This window comes from Lemur catta, chromosome 16 (assembly GCF_020740605.2).
Source record: "Lemur catta isolate mLemCat1 chromosome 16, mLemCat1.pri, whole genome shotgun sequence".
NCBI classification, from domain to species: Eukaryota; Metazoa; Chordata; class Mammalia; order Primates; family Lemuridae; genus Lemur; species Lemur catta.
In genome coordinates, this window is record NC_059143.1 from 46,788,817 (window position 1) to 46,808,645 (window position 19,829).

General features: G+C 32.5%; 1 protein-coding gene across 1 annotated transcript in view; it reads right to left on the reverse strand.

Moving 5' to 3' along the window:
* Positions 1–9,504: 9,504 nt before the first annotated feature.
* The window catches only part of LOC123621733 (60S ribosomal protein L36a-like), a 47,176-nt gene continuing 36,851 nt past the window's right edge, over positions 9,505–19,829 (reverse strand). Inside the window, exon 3 of the mRNA XM_045527632.1 lies at positions 9,505–9,907. Within this exon, the coding sequence (XP_045383588.1) occupies positions 9,557–9,907 (351 nt within the window). The 3' untranslated portion in view covers positions 9,505–9,556. The remainder of the gene's footprint in view (positions 9,908–19,829) is intronic.

Below are 19,829 nucleotides of genomic sequence, written 5' to 3' on the forward strand. Positions count from 1 at the left end.
TTTTGAGGGCCCAAATGATGCCTTAAAATTAAAGCTCATTGATTGAGATAACTTCAATGAGCTTGTCTTCTTTGGCAGAAAAGTAAATAAAATAATTAAAATAAGGTGCTCAGTGGAAAATAAGTTGTTTTCCTCCAATGCTTTAGAAAATTAAGACACATGTAAACAAATAATTTTCAATGTCATAATTACCACAACACAAATAAGTATTTTGGGGTGAAGAACAGGAAAAATCTAAAAACTGCCTGTGTTTTTCAAGGAAAATTTTACAGAGGAGTACATTATAGGTGGGTATTCAAGAACAGGTAGGAATTTGTTAGTTGTAGAAAGAGGGAAGTTGTTTCCTTGGCTACACAAGAAAAATGACATGCTCTGTTGATAATGGTAAGGATGAAAAATTGTGAATAATTTGAGGATACATTTACTTTTACAATCATGTAAATGACCCTACATTTCTTTTTTTTTTTTACTAACTTTTAATATTTTATTTTTTAATATTTCTTATTTCAACATATTACAGGGGTACAAATGTTTAGGTTACATATATTGCCTTTGCCCCACGTGAATAAGAGCTTCAAGTGTGCCCACCCCCTAGATGGTGAGCACCGCACCCATTAGGTGTGAATATACCCATCCCTTCCTCCCCTCTTCCACCTGTCTGATGAATGTTACTACCAAATGTGCACATAAGTGTCGATCAATTAATACCAATGTGATGGTGAGCACATGCGGTGCTTGTTTTTCATGTATCAACTTCCTCTACCTAAACGGACCCCAGCCTTGCAGAGCCTACTTCATGATTTTGTCCTCTCTCCTGCTGACCTGTGTTGCCTGATACTGCATTCAGGGAGACTCAAGATAAATTAATTAAATTAGCTGAGGCCTTTTGCAAAGTCACTTTGGAGGCAATTTAATTTTCTTCTTTTTTTCTGTTTAGCTGGTTGAGAAAGAAAATTCAGTCACAACCATATAAAATACTGTTTTAATTAGATCCAAAGAGAAATGTAGTCTTGGTTTCTTGCTCAACTTTCTTAATTATGAAAATTAATTTTAAAAGTGATAGTAACTTCATTTTATGAAAGTGGATATGTTTGCGAAATTATTTTACATTGCCCATCCAGAAAAATTTCACGTGCCAAATTTTGTTTTATTCATTTCTTGTGATCAGTAAACAAAGTCTCAAAATAAGATTAGGTCATTTTCAAGAACTCCTTCAATTAAAACAAATTAGAAATAAATGCAAATCTTAAAGTGTTAAATGTTTCAAAACAAGAAATAGCAGCCACCCCATGGTTATGTATCCAATAGATTTCTAAAGAAAGACATCAGTATACTTTTAGGTGAATGCTATAGTTTGGTCTACCTCTTTTCTAATAAATATTTCTTTTTAATAAAGTAAAATATTATTAACAAAATACCAATAAGAAATAAATACATTACTAACTATTATAAACATCCCTCACATCTCTACAGATATCTACATAAATTATTATTTAAATTGCCTTTCTCAAAATGATTGGTGAATGGCTTCTATGCTTTGGCAATTTATCATAATATAGGACAAAGAAGTATAGATTCATATGCCTCATAACTTGCAAAATTCTAACTAGTTTTATGGTTTTCATATTTAAAATTGACTTAATTAATGTTTAAATCATCAGGAATCTGGAACATCTTCACTATGCCAATAAACTGTGATTGAACCAAAATATTTACTGTGGTACATCTATATCCACCACAGCCAGCCGGATTGTTTGAACACAGTAACTTGTGCCATTGGTTTAGACATCAAATTTGATATAGATGTTAAATATACTAATCAGTATATCAAGGAACTGAAAGTAGTACATTCAAACAGAAATAAATAGATGATGGGGGGGGCAAAGAGAGAGAGACAGAGAGAGAAAGGTAGTGAGAGAGTAAAATATATTTCAGACAAAAAGTATGCACACTTACTTATACTCACATGTTCCCCCCCACTCTTTCTCTCACATCTACATACATACATGACAAATATTTCCGTACCTGTACTTTATCATCACTTTGTATACTTCACTCTGCATTGTGGAAATAGTGCATGAGTTTGATTATTAATTAGTTACACTATGAAATTCACTGTTCACAAGATGAAGATAGATAGATAGGCTACTTGAACTTGCCAATAGAAACACAATTTGAGATAATGGATTTCTTAGCTGTGAATTTCTCATACTTTTAAGTAATTTTAACCACTATTTCATATTGATGTACATAAGGCCCTGTTGAAACAAAGCATAAGGAAAATGTGTTTTATTTCAATCTTCTGTGAAATGATGAAAGATCAACGTTTAGCATGTAGCTTAATCACCCATTTGGTGGAAGGAAATATGGACTTTGGAGCCATATGCAGATTGAATATTTGCTTCATCGCTTTCAGCTCACATATTCTAGAGGAAGTTGCTTACTCACTCTGGAATACAGCATCCATATTGTTAAAGAGGGATAAGTTATACTTATCTCACATGTTACAAATGTTAGTTATCTTTTGAGATTTTAGAACTGTTTATTTTTGCATTGAATATATATATGCATGTACTACATTTGTATATGTATGCACACACATACATATATAAAATCAATGAGCTGAGTGTCATATTAAAAGAGATAGAAAGGTTGATTGACAGATAGAAAATCACTGAAGTTACCCTTAGGATTTTTAAGGTTTGTTTTGATGTTTATATTTGTTCCACTGTTGGGGTGTGAAAAGTTATCTAATCTCCAAAGTCTGAGGAGAGATTGATAGTGTTCATGATAAACAAAATTAAGTTTCTGTATAATTTTGTTTATATTACGAAAAATGAGCAATGAGAAAAATCTTAAAAAAGTGGTTTTCTTCATCTTTCACTGTTTATTACGTCTCTAAATTCTCCTCTAGGATTAATTAATACTTTACCTTTGAAGACTGAATTTGCCTTGCTATGTCTCCAATTTTCTACCTTGTCTGTTAAATATTTTGGTATCAAATTATGACCTAACCACCTGTAGCTCAGAAGCACAATCTACATAAAGAGCATTTACCTCCATAACACTGGAAAATTATGGAACTGCATTCAGAAAAGATGAGAAAAAGATCCCAGGATCATGGATTACATTTTAATATTTCTTGTACAAAACAATTTTTTAAGGCATCAAAATTATGATAATTTTATCATTGCTATTGGCTATATTATGAGGGACTATCTGGTACTAAGATCAATTAAAACAATCACAATTTATTTTCTGAAGTGTATATAGGTTAACAATTATTTTTTCATATAAAATAAGGCTGAAAAATCTCTCAGTCCAACACTTCCCAGCACATATTTTATGTACTTTACTTGTACCTGAGTAACTTTCTGCTCAAGTCAAAAAGAGAAGTTAACATTATGATAGGTTGGATATCTAAACTTCCCATAAAACAAAAAAAGAGGGTGTTTATTTAAGTAATATCTTTATCTTCCTATGAAATCAAAATAAATGTCTTAAGCAAGGTTGAAAAAAACCACTAAAATTGTAACTAACTGAATTTTTTCTCATTCTAAGAAATTTCCACTCAAAACCAGGCATATCAGTTTATGTTAAAGGCATGTTGATGTATCTACAAAGAATAATTTGGACTAGTTTATAGGCATTTTGCCAGAAAACTGACATCATTCATGCGTAGTGACAATCTAATTATATGAAGTCAATTAAAAATCATCCACTCTTTTTACATTTACTTTTTTAAAAAAGATTGAATTTTATGTTTTGACATTTGCAAACAGTTCACTTTGGAGCCAATACCTTGTGAGTAAAGGTAGCAAGTGATAAAGCCCTTTTCTCTGAGCTATGATTGCATATAAAATAAATATATAAATATGAAAAAATAGAATTATTATGGAAAGTCTGAAATATTCTTGGTGTAAGTTTGTGCGAACAATGTTGCCATTCCATTACTGTGATTGAGGGGACAGAGATTTCTTTAAAACCATCTCTAACTTAACTTCAATTTCAGAATGATAACATCTAGGGAAGTATATGTTTTTATACCTATTATTATTATACTAAGTGTGTAAGAGAACAAATAGTCAATAATGAAATGTTAAGTGGTCAATTTTCGTAATAAATTAGTTTAAGATGCATTTGAACTCTGACAAATAAAAGGACAGTTACAACCTCTACTATTTAACAATTTAAGGAGCAGAAAGCCATGAAAAATCAACACTGGTATATTATTTGCCTTAAGTATTAATTGCTTGAGGGTATAAAATGTCATTATTCTTTATTTTTACACTAGCCAACTGAAGTGGAAAATTGAGATAATTCCCTCAAGCAGAACTCACATTTGCTTCAATTATGTGGATACTTCAGATGAAAATAACTTCTATGTTATAATTACCTACATACTTCAACTTTATATCTTGATGAAACTTTGGTATGCAAGTTGTAATGTTAGGGATTTTTTTTTTAACACAGTATGTTGTACTTTATGGAAATGTACATTCTAAAATTAAGTCCAAAAGTCTTAGGCATGAAAAGACATTTAAGGAAATAGGGTAACCATTTAAAAGTTATCATAATAAGTTATAAGCAGTGATGACTTATACTAAATATAAGTATCTCAGAGATAGTCTTTTAAAAATAGATTCTTCTAAAGGTCATTATTTAAGTGCCTAATGCAACCAGATCGAATTTTGTAAGTAAACATGAGAAGTTCCTTGCCAGAACATGTGGTTTAAAGATTTCTTATACAAGGCAACAATGTTGCACAGCTTTACAAGGGCATAAATATAATTTAACACACAGTGATCTAAGCTCTAACCTGATTTGTGACTGCTGACAGTGTCTAGCAGAAGAAAAAAGGCAAGGAATTTTTTCCCCAGTGATTGGAATGCTTAGAGCTAATTTTGTGTGCCTATATATATATATATTTTTTTTTTACCTTGTTTTATAAAGAAAAGTTTTCTGCTCCATTATTGTCGAATTTTCTCTTCATCACATTTTAATGACATTAATCTTTGAGGAACATTTTTGCTATTTCAGTTTTTTATGGTTGACCAATTGGGATTAAAGGACACATTTCCCCCCAGATCTTGGGAGACTAGTTTACACTGATGCTTAAGTGTTCATACATACAATAAAATAAATGGGTTAGCATAAGTTCACTTTTTAAAAAATTTAGAGCTTTAAGAATTGAGAATGTCTAAAAACACAATTACCATAAATGACTTATCGTGATTTGGAAAGTAATATGTGTGTATACATGTATATGAATATTCAATATTCATTTAATGATATGCCACAGTTAATAGACTGCAGTATAAAATAAATGTTAGTGTATCAATCAGGTCACCAATGAGAATTGTGTTACTAATATTCATTAACTTTGTAACAGATAATTGTAGAAATAACCCAAAGCTATGTAATTAGGAGGTGATTATATTCCCATTTCTTAATGACAAAATGAACTTATAGTTCAAGCAACTGGTACAAGAAAAAAGAACAATATGAAATGAGGTTATAAATCAACTACTAAATACTCTCCTTGGCTACTGACTAAGTACAAGTCTCTGTGTTTTATAACAATTTTCTATTAAATGGCTTTGTGGAATTAAGGCCCAAAATAGTCTCTTTTCTCATTATAGTCAAAATGTTCCACATTATTTGGGAATGACAGGATTGCTTCCTTGTTGCTTTAATTATGTTTATATTCATAAATATAGTTATGTTTATATTCATGGGACAGAATGAATACAATTTAAGCATTAGTGTTTTTAAATCTACATTTCTGGGGTAAAGAATCAGTAACCACTTATGAAGGACCAATTAATCATAATTCTTTACTTCCACAAAAAGATTTGGGGGATGCCAACATCTGATAAAGACTGATAAAAGCTTAACTTTTGGTTTAGGGCCAAGTGCTTTAACTCATCTTAGTGATTATATATATGTTCAACATGCTGGGAAAGGACATCCATAGTAGCAAAGAAAGTTTACTGAAAATATGTATCTAGTACACTTCATATCTTTAGTGTGTTAGATAATTTCCTTGCACTTGAAGTTATGCAGAATTTATAATTTTTGAATGTTTCATTTTGATTAAATTGACATTAGATAAATATATCTTAACTCTATTTGTTCATTCATCCTTTCATTCATTTATTTTCTGAGACAGGGTCTATGTTGTGTATAAGTTACTCTGTCAGTGGTATTTTGTTACAGCATCCTGAGTGAACTAAGACCCTTCCAGCAAAATCCCCCACATCCACCCTACTATGAACAGATAATTTGTGCTCAGTTGTCCAGTACGTCTGACTCTGGGTTATCATTCATCAATCGTACCAGCTGTTTGAAATCACAATTTCTCCTTCTTTTAAAACATAATTTGCCATATGGTTAGGTTCTTTAATGTCATGTATGTTAATTTTCAACACATAGGTAAACATTTGAAATGGTTATCTAGATATGTTTCTTTAAACTCTCTCTGGTAGTACTAGAGACAAAAATACCAAAGTTTGAAAATCTAGTCCCAGCCTTATGTTAGCAGCCACTTAGGGTATTTTTGCTATTTTAATGGCCCTCAAAATATTTTTAATATTTTTCTTACAATTTTACTTTTTAAATGAAAAATAATATGCATACAAAAAAGTGTACATGCTAAAATTGAATTTGTAGCATTCAAATAGAATCTTTGCAAAATGAACACACTACCTCAGTATAAACAGGTAGAAATCAAATATTAAAATATTATAAGCATCTTAGTAACTTTCTTGCATTTATTACTGTCTTAAGCATAGCTGCTATCCTGATGTCTAATAGCATATCTTTTGCCCATTTTGTTCTTTATATAAGTAAATACATAGATACATTTTTCACTGACTTTATATTATATGAGGCTCATATAAATTTTTACATACAGTTGTAATCTCTCATTCTCTTTAAGTAGCATCTTATTATGTAAATAGGCCACCCTGTATTTATCTATTGCATTGTTGGTGAACATTTAGGTTATATCTAGTTTTCAGATATTGTGAATTATACATATTTTTGTTGTTGTTTTGTTTTAATGAACATATATATTTCCCTTGGGTATGTTTCTACAGGGAGAATTATTGTGTAGTATGTGTTTGCATATTTAGTTGTTTTTTTAGAAATAATTTTGTAGTAGCCTAAAAAGAGTGTGGGCAATATATAAAAATCCTTGTTACTCCAAACATATGCCAACATTTGATATTTTCTGTCTTTTTCATTTTTGCCATACCAATGTTTGAAGCAGTATGGCACTGTGGTTTTAATTTGCATTTCTCTTAGGACAAATGAATTGGGCACATTTTCATGTTTAGTGTCCCCTGAAATTTGAATAAATTCATCTGCCAAATCAACATAAAGGGCTGGCTCTGGATGCTTGTGAGTCCTTGTGTTTTGGAATGCTTATTTTGTAAAACTTTTGAAGCATTTTAACTCATTTTAAAAGGTTATAAACTCTTAACCTGTTCATATGGATTGCATCCTTATAAAAAGCTTTTTGGAAGGTTTTTAGTTCTTACAGACATTTGAATAGAAAACATTTCCTATTGAAACTACTTTTTGTTGCATTTTAACAATTTGGTGATATGAGTGTGTCAATTATAAGATAGAGCAGGTTCCAGGGGACCTACAGGTCACCTCTGGTGGGCCCAGGTTGTGCTTTGTGGCTTGATTAGCAGCTATTCAGTGTCTGGATGGTTAAATAAGGACGCCTATGGTATTTGAAAACTCGTGGAAAGCTGTGTGGCAATAATAATGGGTAATTTAAGAAAGAAGGAAAATTGAAGATTGAAAATGGCATTTCAAAAGTTTTTTTTTCAATAAATAAAAAATACCTGAGCATTTCAATGTCAAGAATTCCTTGACTTATCCTTTATTGTGTGTAGTACTCTTTGTTAAATGGACTGAGTCACCCAAAGATTGACCAAATGGATTTTCAATGGATACACAGACAAGATAAAAATGCATAAGCATTTCTTTCCCTTCGAAATTCCATGATGTTTTAGTGTGTGCTGAGACAATGAAATAAACGAATAAATACAAAACATTTTTTCATAATTGATTTAAGCAAATTACTAGGTCTTTTGAAAGCTTCAGAATGGGGAAATGGTTTGACAAGTTCATGAATTTCATAGCTATGTGTTCGTTTTTAAGCTTGGGGTCTTCTGCTTCTAGTTTGTCTGCTACCTAAGGACAATAAATAACTCAGCAGTTTTTTTATTTTGCCAAGTCCCTGGAAAAGGGGAACTATTGTTGATCTGTTGCTTCCTTGTGTTTTATTTCTCAATTTACAAGTTACATTTTTTTCTACATTCATGAGAAATACAATTTCCAACTGTATTTTGGAAAAGGTTTATCTTATTGTGCACTTTTACCTCCACTCACAAGAAAAGAAATATGTGCTCAAAACTGTTACTAAATTTAGCAGGTATTTTGGTCTTCCTAATTTTCCTTTCTATAAGCTCTTGCTATCCAATCTGACTATAAGTTTTGCCCATTCTGCCAGAAGAATTGGCAAATCTCCTCTGTTGTGGAGCAAATCTCTCATTCAAAGTTTTTGACTTGTCAGTAGAAAGATATTTGTTCTAATTTACTTTTGTTACTAAGTACCACCTGTTATTGAGGACAGAGATGGAGAAAAACATCTCTCTCACCGGATAGTTCTCATTTTCCACTTACAGTTGAGGCTATTGCTGTGCACCCAAAGTCTAACTTTTGTCAAATTACCATATTTGCTCAGATAAGTCAACAATGTAGGTTTGGCTTCCTGGAAAAACGTCTCTAGTCATAAGTTAGTAACCTCAGAAAAAACTGACCTTGTTTTCTAATCATACAGTAAAGAATCCTTCCCTATTTAGAGTCTGTTCCGATCTCATTTGTAATTACCTCTTCTCATATGCTAAGCTTAAGGCAAATAAACCCACTCACCATTTTTGAGTATCCTCCTTGCTTTCATGCTTTCAAACCTTGACTGGCAATCTGTTTTTGTATTGAAATATCTTTCCAGTCATCATCCCACTTATGCAAATTCTATGATTCTTTCAACGTTAGATGAAATGATACCTTTATGCTGAAGTATGTTTTGGTCCTGTCACCTTGAAGGACTATTCTCTTTGAATTCTTTCAGCACACTTTTTTTTTGGGGGGGGGGTGTAGTATTTTTTTCATTGTGGTAAAGTATACATAACATAAAATTTGCCATTTTAACCAATTTTAAGTGTGCAGTTCAGTGGCATTAGGAACATTCATATTGTTGTGTAACCATCACTGTCCCTCCAGAACTTTTTCATCTTCTTAAACTGAGACTCCATATCCATTAAATACCAGCTCCCCATTTTCTCCTTCCCCCAACCCCTGGCAACCATCATTCTACTTTCTGTCAGTATGATTTTTTTTTTTTTTTTAATTTCCCCACAAGGGTAATTTTATCGATGGCTCTAGTTTATTCCCTCCCAAAAGACCAACGGTAACCAAATGAAGTAATTAACATAACCTCAAGATTTTATTGTCTTCATAATAAAACAAAAGACTCTTAGAACTGGATCACTTGGCCCTTTCTCTTCTTATCTCCTCCCAGTTCGAAATGCTTGCATCTCTTAATAGCCACAGTTTTCTTAGATCTGCAGCTGGGCTCGACACACTCAAGCCTCAGCACAATCTTCTTTGTAGTTTTAGCCTTTTTCTGGAAAATCAGCTTAGTCTGCCCACCATAGCCACTCTGCTTCCTATCATAACGCCGCTTTCCCTGGGCATACAGAGAATCCTTGCCCTTCTTGTACTGTGTCACTTTGTGGGGTTGGTGCTTGCCGCATTTCTTACAGAAAGTCCGGTGAGTTTTAGGAATGTTCACGATGTTTGCGTATGCACCATTGGCAACGAAAGACTGTCAGTATGAATTGGACTACTCTAAGTACTTCATATAAGTGGAATCATATGGTATTTGTCTTTCTGTGACTTTTATTTCACTTAGCGTAATGTCTTCAAGGTTCATCCATGTTGTAAGCATGTATGAGAATTTTCTTCTTTTTAAGGCTGAATAATATTCAATTGTATGTATATACTACATTTTATTTATCCATTTATCTGTCAATGGACACTTCGGGTGTTTCCATCTTTTGGCTCTTGTGAATAATGCTGCCATGAACACAGATGTACAAGTATCTGTTGGAGTTCCTGCCTCAATTCTTCTGGATATATATCCAGAAGTAGAATTGCTGGGTCATATGGCAATTCTACATTTAATTTTCTGAGAAATTTCTATACCCATTTTCCACAGTGTTTTATTCTCTTTAATGGCTGTTTTACATTCTATTCTATGAATATATCATAACTTATTTAACCAATCCTATATTCATGTCTATCAAAATTATAAACTCACATAATCTCTATTCTCTGGCCCAGCAATTTATAAATAATTTATCTCACAGATATACTTCTCTACATATATAACAAATATTTCCAAGACATTCTCTTGTAACATTTTTATGTCAAGAGCCTGGAAACATTCTAAACTTCAGCAAACTTTTTTTTTTTTTTACCACAGTGTATTTTCTATGTTTTCATAGAGGACATATATTTAATACTATTAATACTTTACTACACAAGTCTTGAGCATGAGCCACTTTTCTTTGAAATCTTCCTATACTTAGCACAGTTTCTGGCACATGGTGAAGTTCAATAAATACTACAGTACATTATTTCTTAACAGTTTCTTTTTTCATGTTACATGTGCATTATTTTACAATCAATGGCATTTTACAATCATAGTGGCCAAAAGACAGGGCTAAGCCAATTGTCTTTTCCTATGCCTGTGAGCACTTGGCCCAACTTGTTTATATTTTCATCACTACAATCAAGTAGTATGCATTGTTGTCACTTTATCTGTTGGTTTAATTGTCATTTAAAATCTTTCAAAGATTGCAACAATGTTTCATCATTATTGTGTTCACAGACAGGGAAAGAAAGGGAGCAGTGGAGCATATCATTAATATTAGTGAAACAAATAGTCTTCATAGGAACAATGATAGTTTTCCCATATTGTCTTGCAAAACCACATCCAAGTGCTTTATGGTAAGAAAGGAAAATACCTACAAGCAGATAAGGTTTGACTATTGACACATATGCAAAATGATTGCTAATCCCATGCCTGGTATTGTAAACCAAATAGAGATAAAAATCACAAAATCCCTTGGAAATAGATGAAAGAAACCTCAAAGTAATGAGAGGACTATACAACTGATTCATATGTTGCATAGGATTATTAATTTACCCTGGATTTGAATTCATAGTATTTTTCTTTTATTAGTAATTCATAAAATAATGCATCTTATAATTGATGGCTTATTAAAGACAAAGTTGAAGAACTATATGTTAACTGAGTGAATGAAAAGCTGAAGGGATAAATGATAAAATCTCATCTGGATAATACAATTGTGAAATTCTGTTCCTAGTACTGCAAATCATCGACTCAGGATGTGATTTGTGTCACACTTTCTAACATCAGCCAAAATATGGGAAATTCAGCACTTCTTTGAAATGAATAACTCCTTACCCCCAAAAGAAAATAAACTATTCTTTTGAAATCTACTCTGCTCAGTAATATATATACACGTGTATGCATGTATATAAAATATGATTGTAAATATAGGTATTCTGTCTGTAATTGATTGTGCTATGACTTTTCAACGTGAAAGATGATTCGATGTTTTCCTCAGTGTGAATATTTAGAAATCAGGAGATGTTCTCCTATCCAATATACCTATTTTCCATGTGGCCCAGTACATAGAAAACATAATTGCTTTCTCAATTCCGCAATTCAATGTGCTGTCTAAATATTTAATAACCACAAAGTACTGCTGGTGGCTCTTTCAGAATCCAAACAAAAATACTCTTCGTGAAGAAATGAATGACATAAAATAACATTTATAAGAGTGTGCCTATTTGACATATTTACAAGAAAATATATTTGTTGAGGAGTATTTCTGTGTTTAAATGGACCATTTTAACAGTGGAAACAGATGTGCTTTGTGTCTAAACCTCTGTACAGGTTTTTGACTGTGTTTCCACTCTCATTTTTATTTTGGAAATGTAACATTCTCAAATTCTTTTCCCCTTGTTTAGTACTAATATCTGTTTTCTCTGTGAATTTAGTATTAACTCCAAACACATAGACTTAACATTTTATAGGCATAACCAAACCCAAGATTGTTTTATGATATTATGATGTCACTTTTAACCTCTTGATGACTCATTAAAATTTAGTGAAAAATAAAACCCTGACATGCAAATAGTTTTAGTAAAAGAAAAAAAATCAATTTTATTTGCATTTGGAATTAAGAGAAATTTTAGGTAGGAGAGATTGAGAGGAAGGAGAGAAGAGAGATTATCAGGACACTTGATGTGTGCCTTAAAGATATTTAAGGACAGAGGTGTCTAATGTCAAGTTGGTTATGTCTCTACAGATATTCTCTTCTCCATAAATATCCTCCCTTCCTTCTCCAACCTACTCCCTTCCCTCACTTAAGCCACACTCAACTCAGCTATGTCAATGATCTTCAGCAAATCCTGTTGCAGAGAATTTTCTTGCTAGAAAGCTGAAGAATGGCATATGCGTCTGAAAATGGTAGGATGTGACTAGGTTTCTTACCTGGGCCTGAGATATAGGACACACACAAGGGACAGAACATGCAAGAGAGCAGACAAATCCATCAACTAACCTGATTCTGGAAATGCAGAAGAAAAGCTCCAGAGGTCATCAGAACAATGTGAGCTCCAGATATGTGAGGATAGTTATTGAACTTTAACTCGGTGTGAAATTCCAAGGTTCAAAATTGTTGAGACCAACAGATTGGAGCTCAGCTTGTCCAGTTCTTAAAGCAAGGAAACCACAAAGACATCTTTGTTACACTTGTATGACAAGTACAATAAATGAGGCTGCACTGGCATAGCTAGACCACAGATTTGTCCTGGCCTGTGCCAATCACCCTGAGATAGAATATTGCCTAAGTAGAGATCAATTAAGCCAAGTATATAAATTGACCAAAATTCTCATGACTTATTTTGATACCTTGCCATACAAGATGAATATCTGTATTAAAATCAATGAATAATAATTAAAACAGATCTAAAATTGCAACCCTTTATTTCTGAAAATCTCAATCGACTATCTTTGCCTTGCTTTTAGCTGACTTTGGTGGTACCTGATTTAGGGTAGTAAATACCGTATACAATTTTCACATGACTGACTAGCTGCTAGTTGAATCCAAAACCTCCTCATTTTTAATCATAAATTTTATTATTGCATTTCAATCTTGTCACTTTCTGATTTGCTCAAAACTTCAAATCCTTAAGTAATAAATTTAATTTCATAATTTTTCTATGGTCTTGATTTTTAGGTATAGGGAAGAAAAACAATCTTTTAGTGATTCTAATTAAATGTGTGTCTACATAAAGGCATTTTTAGGGTACAGTGAAAACCATTCAGTGAGATTGACATATTAGAATGAATGGATTCACTCCATGGAGGCAGTATATTCGGAATCTCTTAATGAATTTAAGATTGACAGGATGGAGAAGCTTCTGCCTGCTAGTGACTCTCGGGTTAATTTGAGACTTCCATTATTCATGTAATCTCTCATAATCATCATGTAACTTTGTCATAATTTCTGTTTGACTTCATATATGAAGTTAGTGTCCTTGCTGGTAGTGAACCACAAATGGTTAATTTTCTGTTGTCCCCATAGGTCTTTGACTAATTTAGATTTAGTATGCAGTAACTTATTTTCTAGTTTTTGAAAGTTGAATTAATTGAGCAATTGGCCTTTATCAGAATTCAGTTCTATTTTAAGTAATCTTCCTGATTTTAAATTCTTATTCAAATTTAAAGAAGATCATTATTTAAAGAAGACTTAATGTTATTTGAATGAAATTTAATATTATAAGCTTTTATTAAGAAACCAATTTATATTTTTTTGTTTTTTTCTTTATTTTTATGTTAAATTATTATGGGTACATAATAGTTGTATATCTTTATAGCACACATGTGATGTTTTAATACAGGCATACAATGTGAATTAATCAAATCGGGGTAATTAGGGCATCTAGCACCTCAGGCATTTATCATTTCTAATTTTCATACCCATTACCTATCCTCACCTTATCCTTTATCCCCACCTCCCCACTACCCTTCCCAGCCTCTGGTAACCATCACAGTATCCTATGTCTCCATGACATCAATTGTTTTTAATATTTAACTCTTACATATCAGTGAGAACATGCAATATTTGTTTTTCTGTGCTTGGCTTATTTCACTTAACGTAATGTTCTCCAGTTCCATCTATGTTGTTGCAAATGGCAGGACTTCATTCTTTTCTGTGACTACACAATATTCCGTTGTGTATAAGTACCTTATCCATTCATCCATTGATGGAAACTTAGGTTGATTCCAACCAAATCTTGGCTATTGTGAACAGTGCTGCAATACACATGGGAATACAGATATCTTTTCAATATACTCAATTCCCTTCCTTTGAAAGACACCCAGCTGTGGGATTTCTGGATTATATGGTAGTTCTATTTTCAGTTTTCGAAGAACCTCCATACTGATCTCCATAGTGGTTGATTAATTTACACTTTCACCAACAGTGTACAAGGGTTCCTCTTTGTCCACATCCTTGCCAGAGTTCATTATTGCCTGTCTTTTCAATAAAAGCCATTTTAATGGGGGTCAGATGATATCTCAAAGGTTTGATTTTCATTTCTCTGATAACTAAACATGCTGAGTATTATTTGATACACCTGTTGGCCATTTGTATGTCTTCTTTTGAGAAATGTCTATTGAGATCCTTTGCCCAGATTATTTGATTTTTTCCTATTTAGTTGTTGGATTTCCTTATATATTCTAGTTATTATCCATGTCAGATAAGTAGTTTGCAAATAATTTCTCCCATTCTGTGGAATGTGTCTTCCCTTTGTTGATTGTTTCTTTTGCTGTGCAGAAACTTTTTAGCTTGTTGTGACATCATTTGTCCAATTTTGCTTTGGATGGCTGTGCTTTGGGGGTATTAGTCAAGAAACCATTGCCCAGATCAATATCCTGAAACATTTTCCCAATGTGTTATTTTAGTAGTTTCATGGTTTCAGGTCTTAGATTTAGGTATCTATTTCATTTTCATTTTATTTTTGTATACAGTGAAAGATAAGGATCTAGTTTCATTCTTCTCCATATGGATATCCAGTTTTCGCAGCACCATCAATTGAAGAGACTGGCCTTTCCCCAATGTATGTTCTTGACACCTTTGTTGAAGATAAGTTCACTAAAGATGTGTGATTTTATTTCTGTGTTCTGTATTCTATTTCATTGGTCTGTGTGTCTGTTTTTATGCCAGTACCATGCTGTTTTGGGTACTACTGTTCTGTAGTATAATTTGAAGTCAGGGAAAGTGATGCCTCCAGTTTTGTTCTTTTTGCTCAGGATGGCTGTGGCTATTCTGGGTCTTTTGTGGTTACATATAAATTTAAGGATTATTTTTTAAAACTTCTGTGAAGAATGTCTTTGGCATTTTGATGGAGGTTGCACTGACTTTGTAGATTGCTTTGGGTAGTGTGGACATTTTGACAATATGGATTCTTCCAATCTATGAGCGTGGAATATTTTTCCATTTTTTGTGTCCTCTTTCAATATCTTTAATTAAGCTTTTATGATTTTAATTATAGGATTTTCACCTTTTTGGTTAAGTTTATTCCTAAGTATTTTATTTTATGTGTAGCTATTGTATATGGGATTAGTTTCCTCATTTCTTTTTCAGATTGTTTACTGTTGGCATATAGACATATGACTGAGTTTTGTATGTTGATTTTGCATCCTGCAACTTTGCAGAATTTATTAATTCTAATAGATTCTTTTGTGGAATCTTTAGGTTTCTCTATATATAATATCATATCATCAATGAACAAGGATCATTTGACTTCTTCCTTTCCAATTTGGATGCCCTTCATTTCTTTCTCTTGTTTGATTGCTCTAGCTAGAACTTGTAGTACTATGTTAAATAGCAGTGGTGAAAGTGGTCATCCTATTGGATCACCAGGGGTAATTGTTACCCCGTTTCCACCCTTTGGTTTCTCGACCTGTGAATTCTGGCTATGGGAAAAACAGCACCATATGTTGAAGGTTGGTTCAGGGCCTCCTGGAGAAGCTGTCCCAGCCTTGCAAGATATTACCACCTAGCTGGCACTGTAATGCATCTCCAAAAATCCACTTGACAGTTCTTTCAAGCCAGTTGCTTTGGAATGATGGTAATGTGGTAAGACCAATGAATTTCATGTACACAGGGCCATTGCTAAACTTGAATTATATTACAAGGCATCTTGTAAGTCCACAGGTGGTAGTTTTGGCACCACTGCATGGAGGGAAGGCAAATTAGGACTGGGACTGAATTACACCACTGGCTTTCCTGGGTCTTCAAGCTGAAGCCAGGAGATGGTGGGACTTCTCAGCCTCCACCATCGCATGAGTCAATTCTTTATGGTTAATCCCTTTCTAGATGGATATATAGACATAAATATTGATATGGATATATCCTATTGGTTCTGCTTCTCTGGAGAGCCCTAATTGTATGCTCTTTAAGCAGTCATCCTTTATTCCTTCCTCCTCCAAACTGTTAGCAACCACTAGTCTCCTTTCTGCCTCTAAAAGTTTACCAACTTGGAATATTTCATATAACATTTAACAGTGACTCAAAAAGTTAAACAGAATTATCATACATAGTAATTCCACTCCTATGTATATATCGCCCAACATGGAAAACAAATAATCAAACACTTGTACACAAATGTTCATAGAAGTACAATTTACAATAACCAAAAGGTGAAAACAACCAAAATGCCCATGACTGAGTAAATGAATATACCAACTGTGGATATACATATAATGGAATGTTATTCAGCCTTAAAAAAGAATGAAGTATTGATATATGCCACAGTGTGGATGAACTTTAAAAACATTACATTAAATTAATAAGTCAGCCACAAAAGATCATATATCATGTAACTTTTTAAACTATAAAATCTGTTAACATCAAAATCAGGTCTCTTTAAATATATGATAATTTTGATCATCCATGAGGTTGTAGTTCAGCCAAAAATATGCAGGAAATATCAAGATGTGGTAACTAGCTTAAGAAGTAATAATTAAATTTTACACTGAAACAATTTCATGGGAAGGAAAGAAAATAAGGACTAAGATTTTAAGCACTGGTTATATTCAATTAAATATTTAATCATTGGCATCGTAGTTTTTAATAAATGTTTTTGAAACCCTGTCATGTATACAATACTGTCATAGGTAATTAAGATATAAATCTTTATTCTCCCTAGCCAAATGCTTCTACACTGTCAGAAATTCTTGAATATGGTTTTTGTTCTTTCTTTATATTGTCTGTCTCACCTGTAAATTGAATTAAATTGGTCAATTAAATCATTAAAAACTAAATTGGTTAATATGTGTAAAATGCTTAGAACAATACTAGGCACTTAAGTCACTGTATATTAGTTATAATTATTACTTTATTATTATAGATAATTTAAAAAAATTAAATAATAGGCTATATGCATGTGGTAGCTAATTCTTTATGCCTTAAATATATTTGTGGAAACTTGTACTTTTGCATTTATTCTCTCATTTGTTTCTCACAACATTCTTTTCCTATAAATATAAGACTCATCCTCCATTATCAATAGGCAACCTGAATTCGGAGATTTAAGGGACTAACTTAAGGGAAAGTCAAGCAGCTGGGATTTAAACATCCAAACTTAGTGTTGAATATGTTTACTAACTTAGGAGATGGTATTATGGTTGTATAAATATGTCAAAATATATCAAACCGGCCGGGCGCGGTGGCTCATGCCTGTAATACTAGCACTCTGGGAGGCCGAGGTGGGCGGATTGTTTGAGCTCAGGAGTTTGAGACCAGCCTGAGCAAGAGCAAGATCCCGTCTCTACTAATATAGAAATAATTAGCCGCGCATGGGGGCGCATGCTTGTAGTCCCAGCTACTCGGGAGGCTGAGGCAGGAGGATTGCTTGAGTCCAGGAGTTTGAGGTTGCTGTGAGCTAGGATGATGCCACGGCACTCACTCTAGCCTGGGCAACAGAGTGAGACTCTGTCTCAAAAAAAAAAAAATATATATATATATATATATCAAACCTTACATATTGGTGTTAATATGCCAATTATACAAATATATGTATGTGCATACATATATATTTGTATGTTTGTACAATGTATAATTGTTAACAGCGAATACATATTACACAGGGAGAAAAAGTTAAAATGAAGATTCTCTTGAAAATATAAAATGAACACATCTCAAAGACTTTATTCAATTCATCAATTAATGAGAGAACTAGTAAAATGTTGAAACTGGCTCAAAATACATTTGAGGAGCTGAATATGTATAGGCATTTAATAAAGAAGTGTTAAGTTTGATGAATTAGACATAAAACTGGATAACGGCTGACAGAGTCATAAATACTTTTTGATTATTTCTGGGTAAAAAATATTTGCACTTCTACAAAACAATAAAATCTAAGTTCAAATCAGATGTTACAGTGTTATCCAATAGCTTATTCAATAGTGAGTCAATCAGAGGTACAAGCCTAGAGCAGCATCTAAAGGACCCTTAATGATATCTTTTGCCTATTGTCACATTTCAGATAACTTTTGTACAGAAAGATTTCTTCGTTTAGTTGAACACCAAATTTAGTTCATAATTTGAAGCATTTGCTGTAAAAACCGTGAAATTTTGAATAGGCTGTCAACATAATTCTCAATAATTGTAATTGCATTTTACTCAAAATTTTGCATAGCTCATGTCTTAGAGAACTATGTTTGTCTTTCATGCATAAACCAAGAAAAAATGTTTTTATACCCTTGATCAAGATCCTAATGTATATTGCACATTGCTAGTACCTATATAAATAGTATCTTTTTTACTTATATTTAGATTGAAAATATCTTTGGTACGCTTTATATTATTTTATAAGTATATTAATTATATATTTTTGGAAGAATACAAACCAATGTTAATAGTTTATTGAAAAACAATAATTATTATGCATTAATTATGCTTTATATACTGTCTGCTAATCACTTAAGTATTAAAACTTAGCTAATTTTTTCATATGCTGGCAACATTTTCTCATATCAATGTAATAGAGTCTAGATTGTGTTGAAACTTATTTAATATAACCATGCATTCCTCAACTGTCTAGAAGTTATCCATGTATAATATTTCAAAGAAAATAGTTATGTGGTAAATTAATTTTCATCCTCAAATGAAATCAGTTTTTATAATAAGAAAAAATTTCATTTTCTTCAATTGTCATATGCTTTATTATTTCAAAAATACAATTATGCATGAAGAAGGAATTTAAATTAATTTACACATTGAAGTTAATTAAGTCAAAGTCTTGACCTCACAGTATCCATTAACACTTTAACTAGAGTTACACAGAATGTTCACTTGCTTAACAAATATTTATGTAATGTGAACTATGTGCCAAGCATTGTTCTAGGCTGAGATGTAGCAGTGAACGTAAAAGACCAAAGTTCCTTAGAGATTACATTCCAGTGCATGGAGACATATCATACATCAATAAATTAGTAGTTATACAGTATGTCAAATGGTCCTAAGAGTAATGAGTAGAAAAAAAGCTGGGAAAGTACTGGGAAATTCAGGGTAGATAGCTGCAGTTTTAACTAGGATTTTTTTGGGAAGGACTCACTGAAAAAGTGACCTTTTATTTAA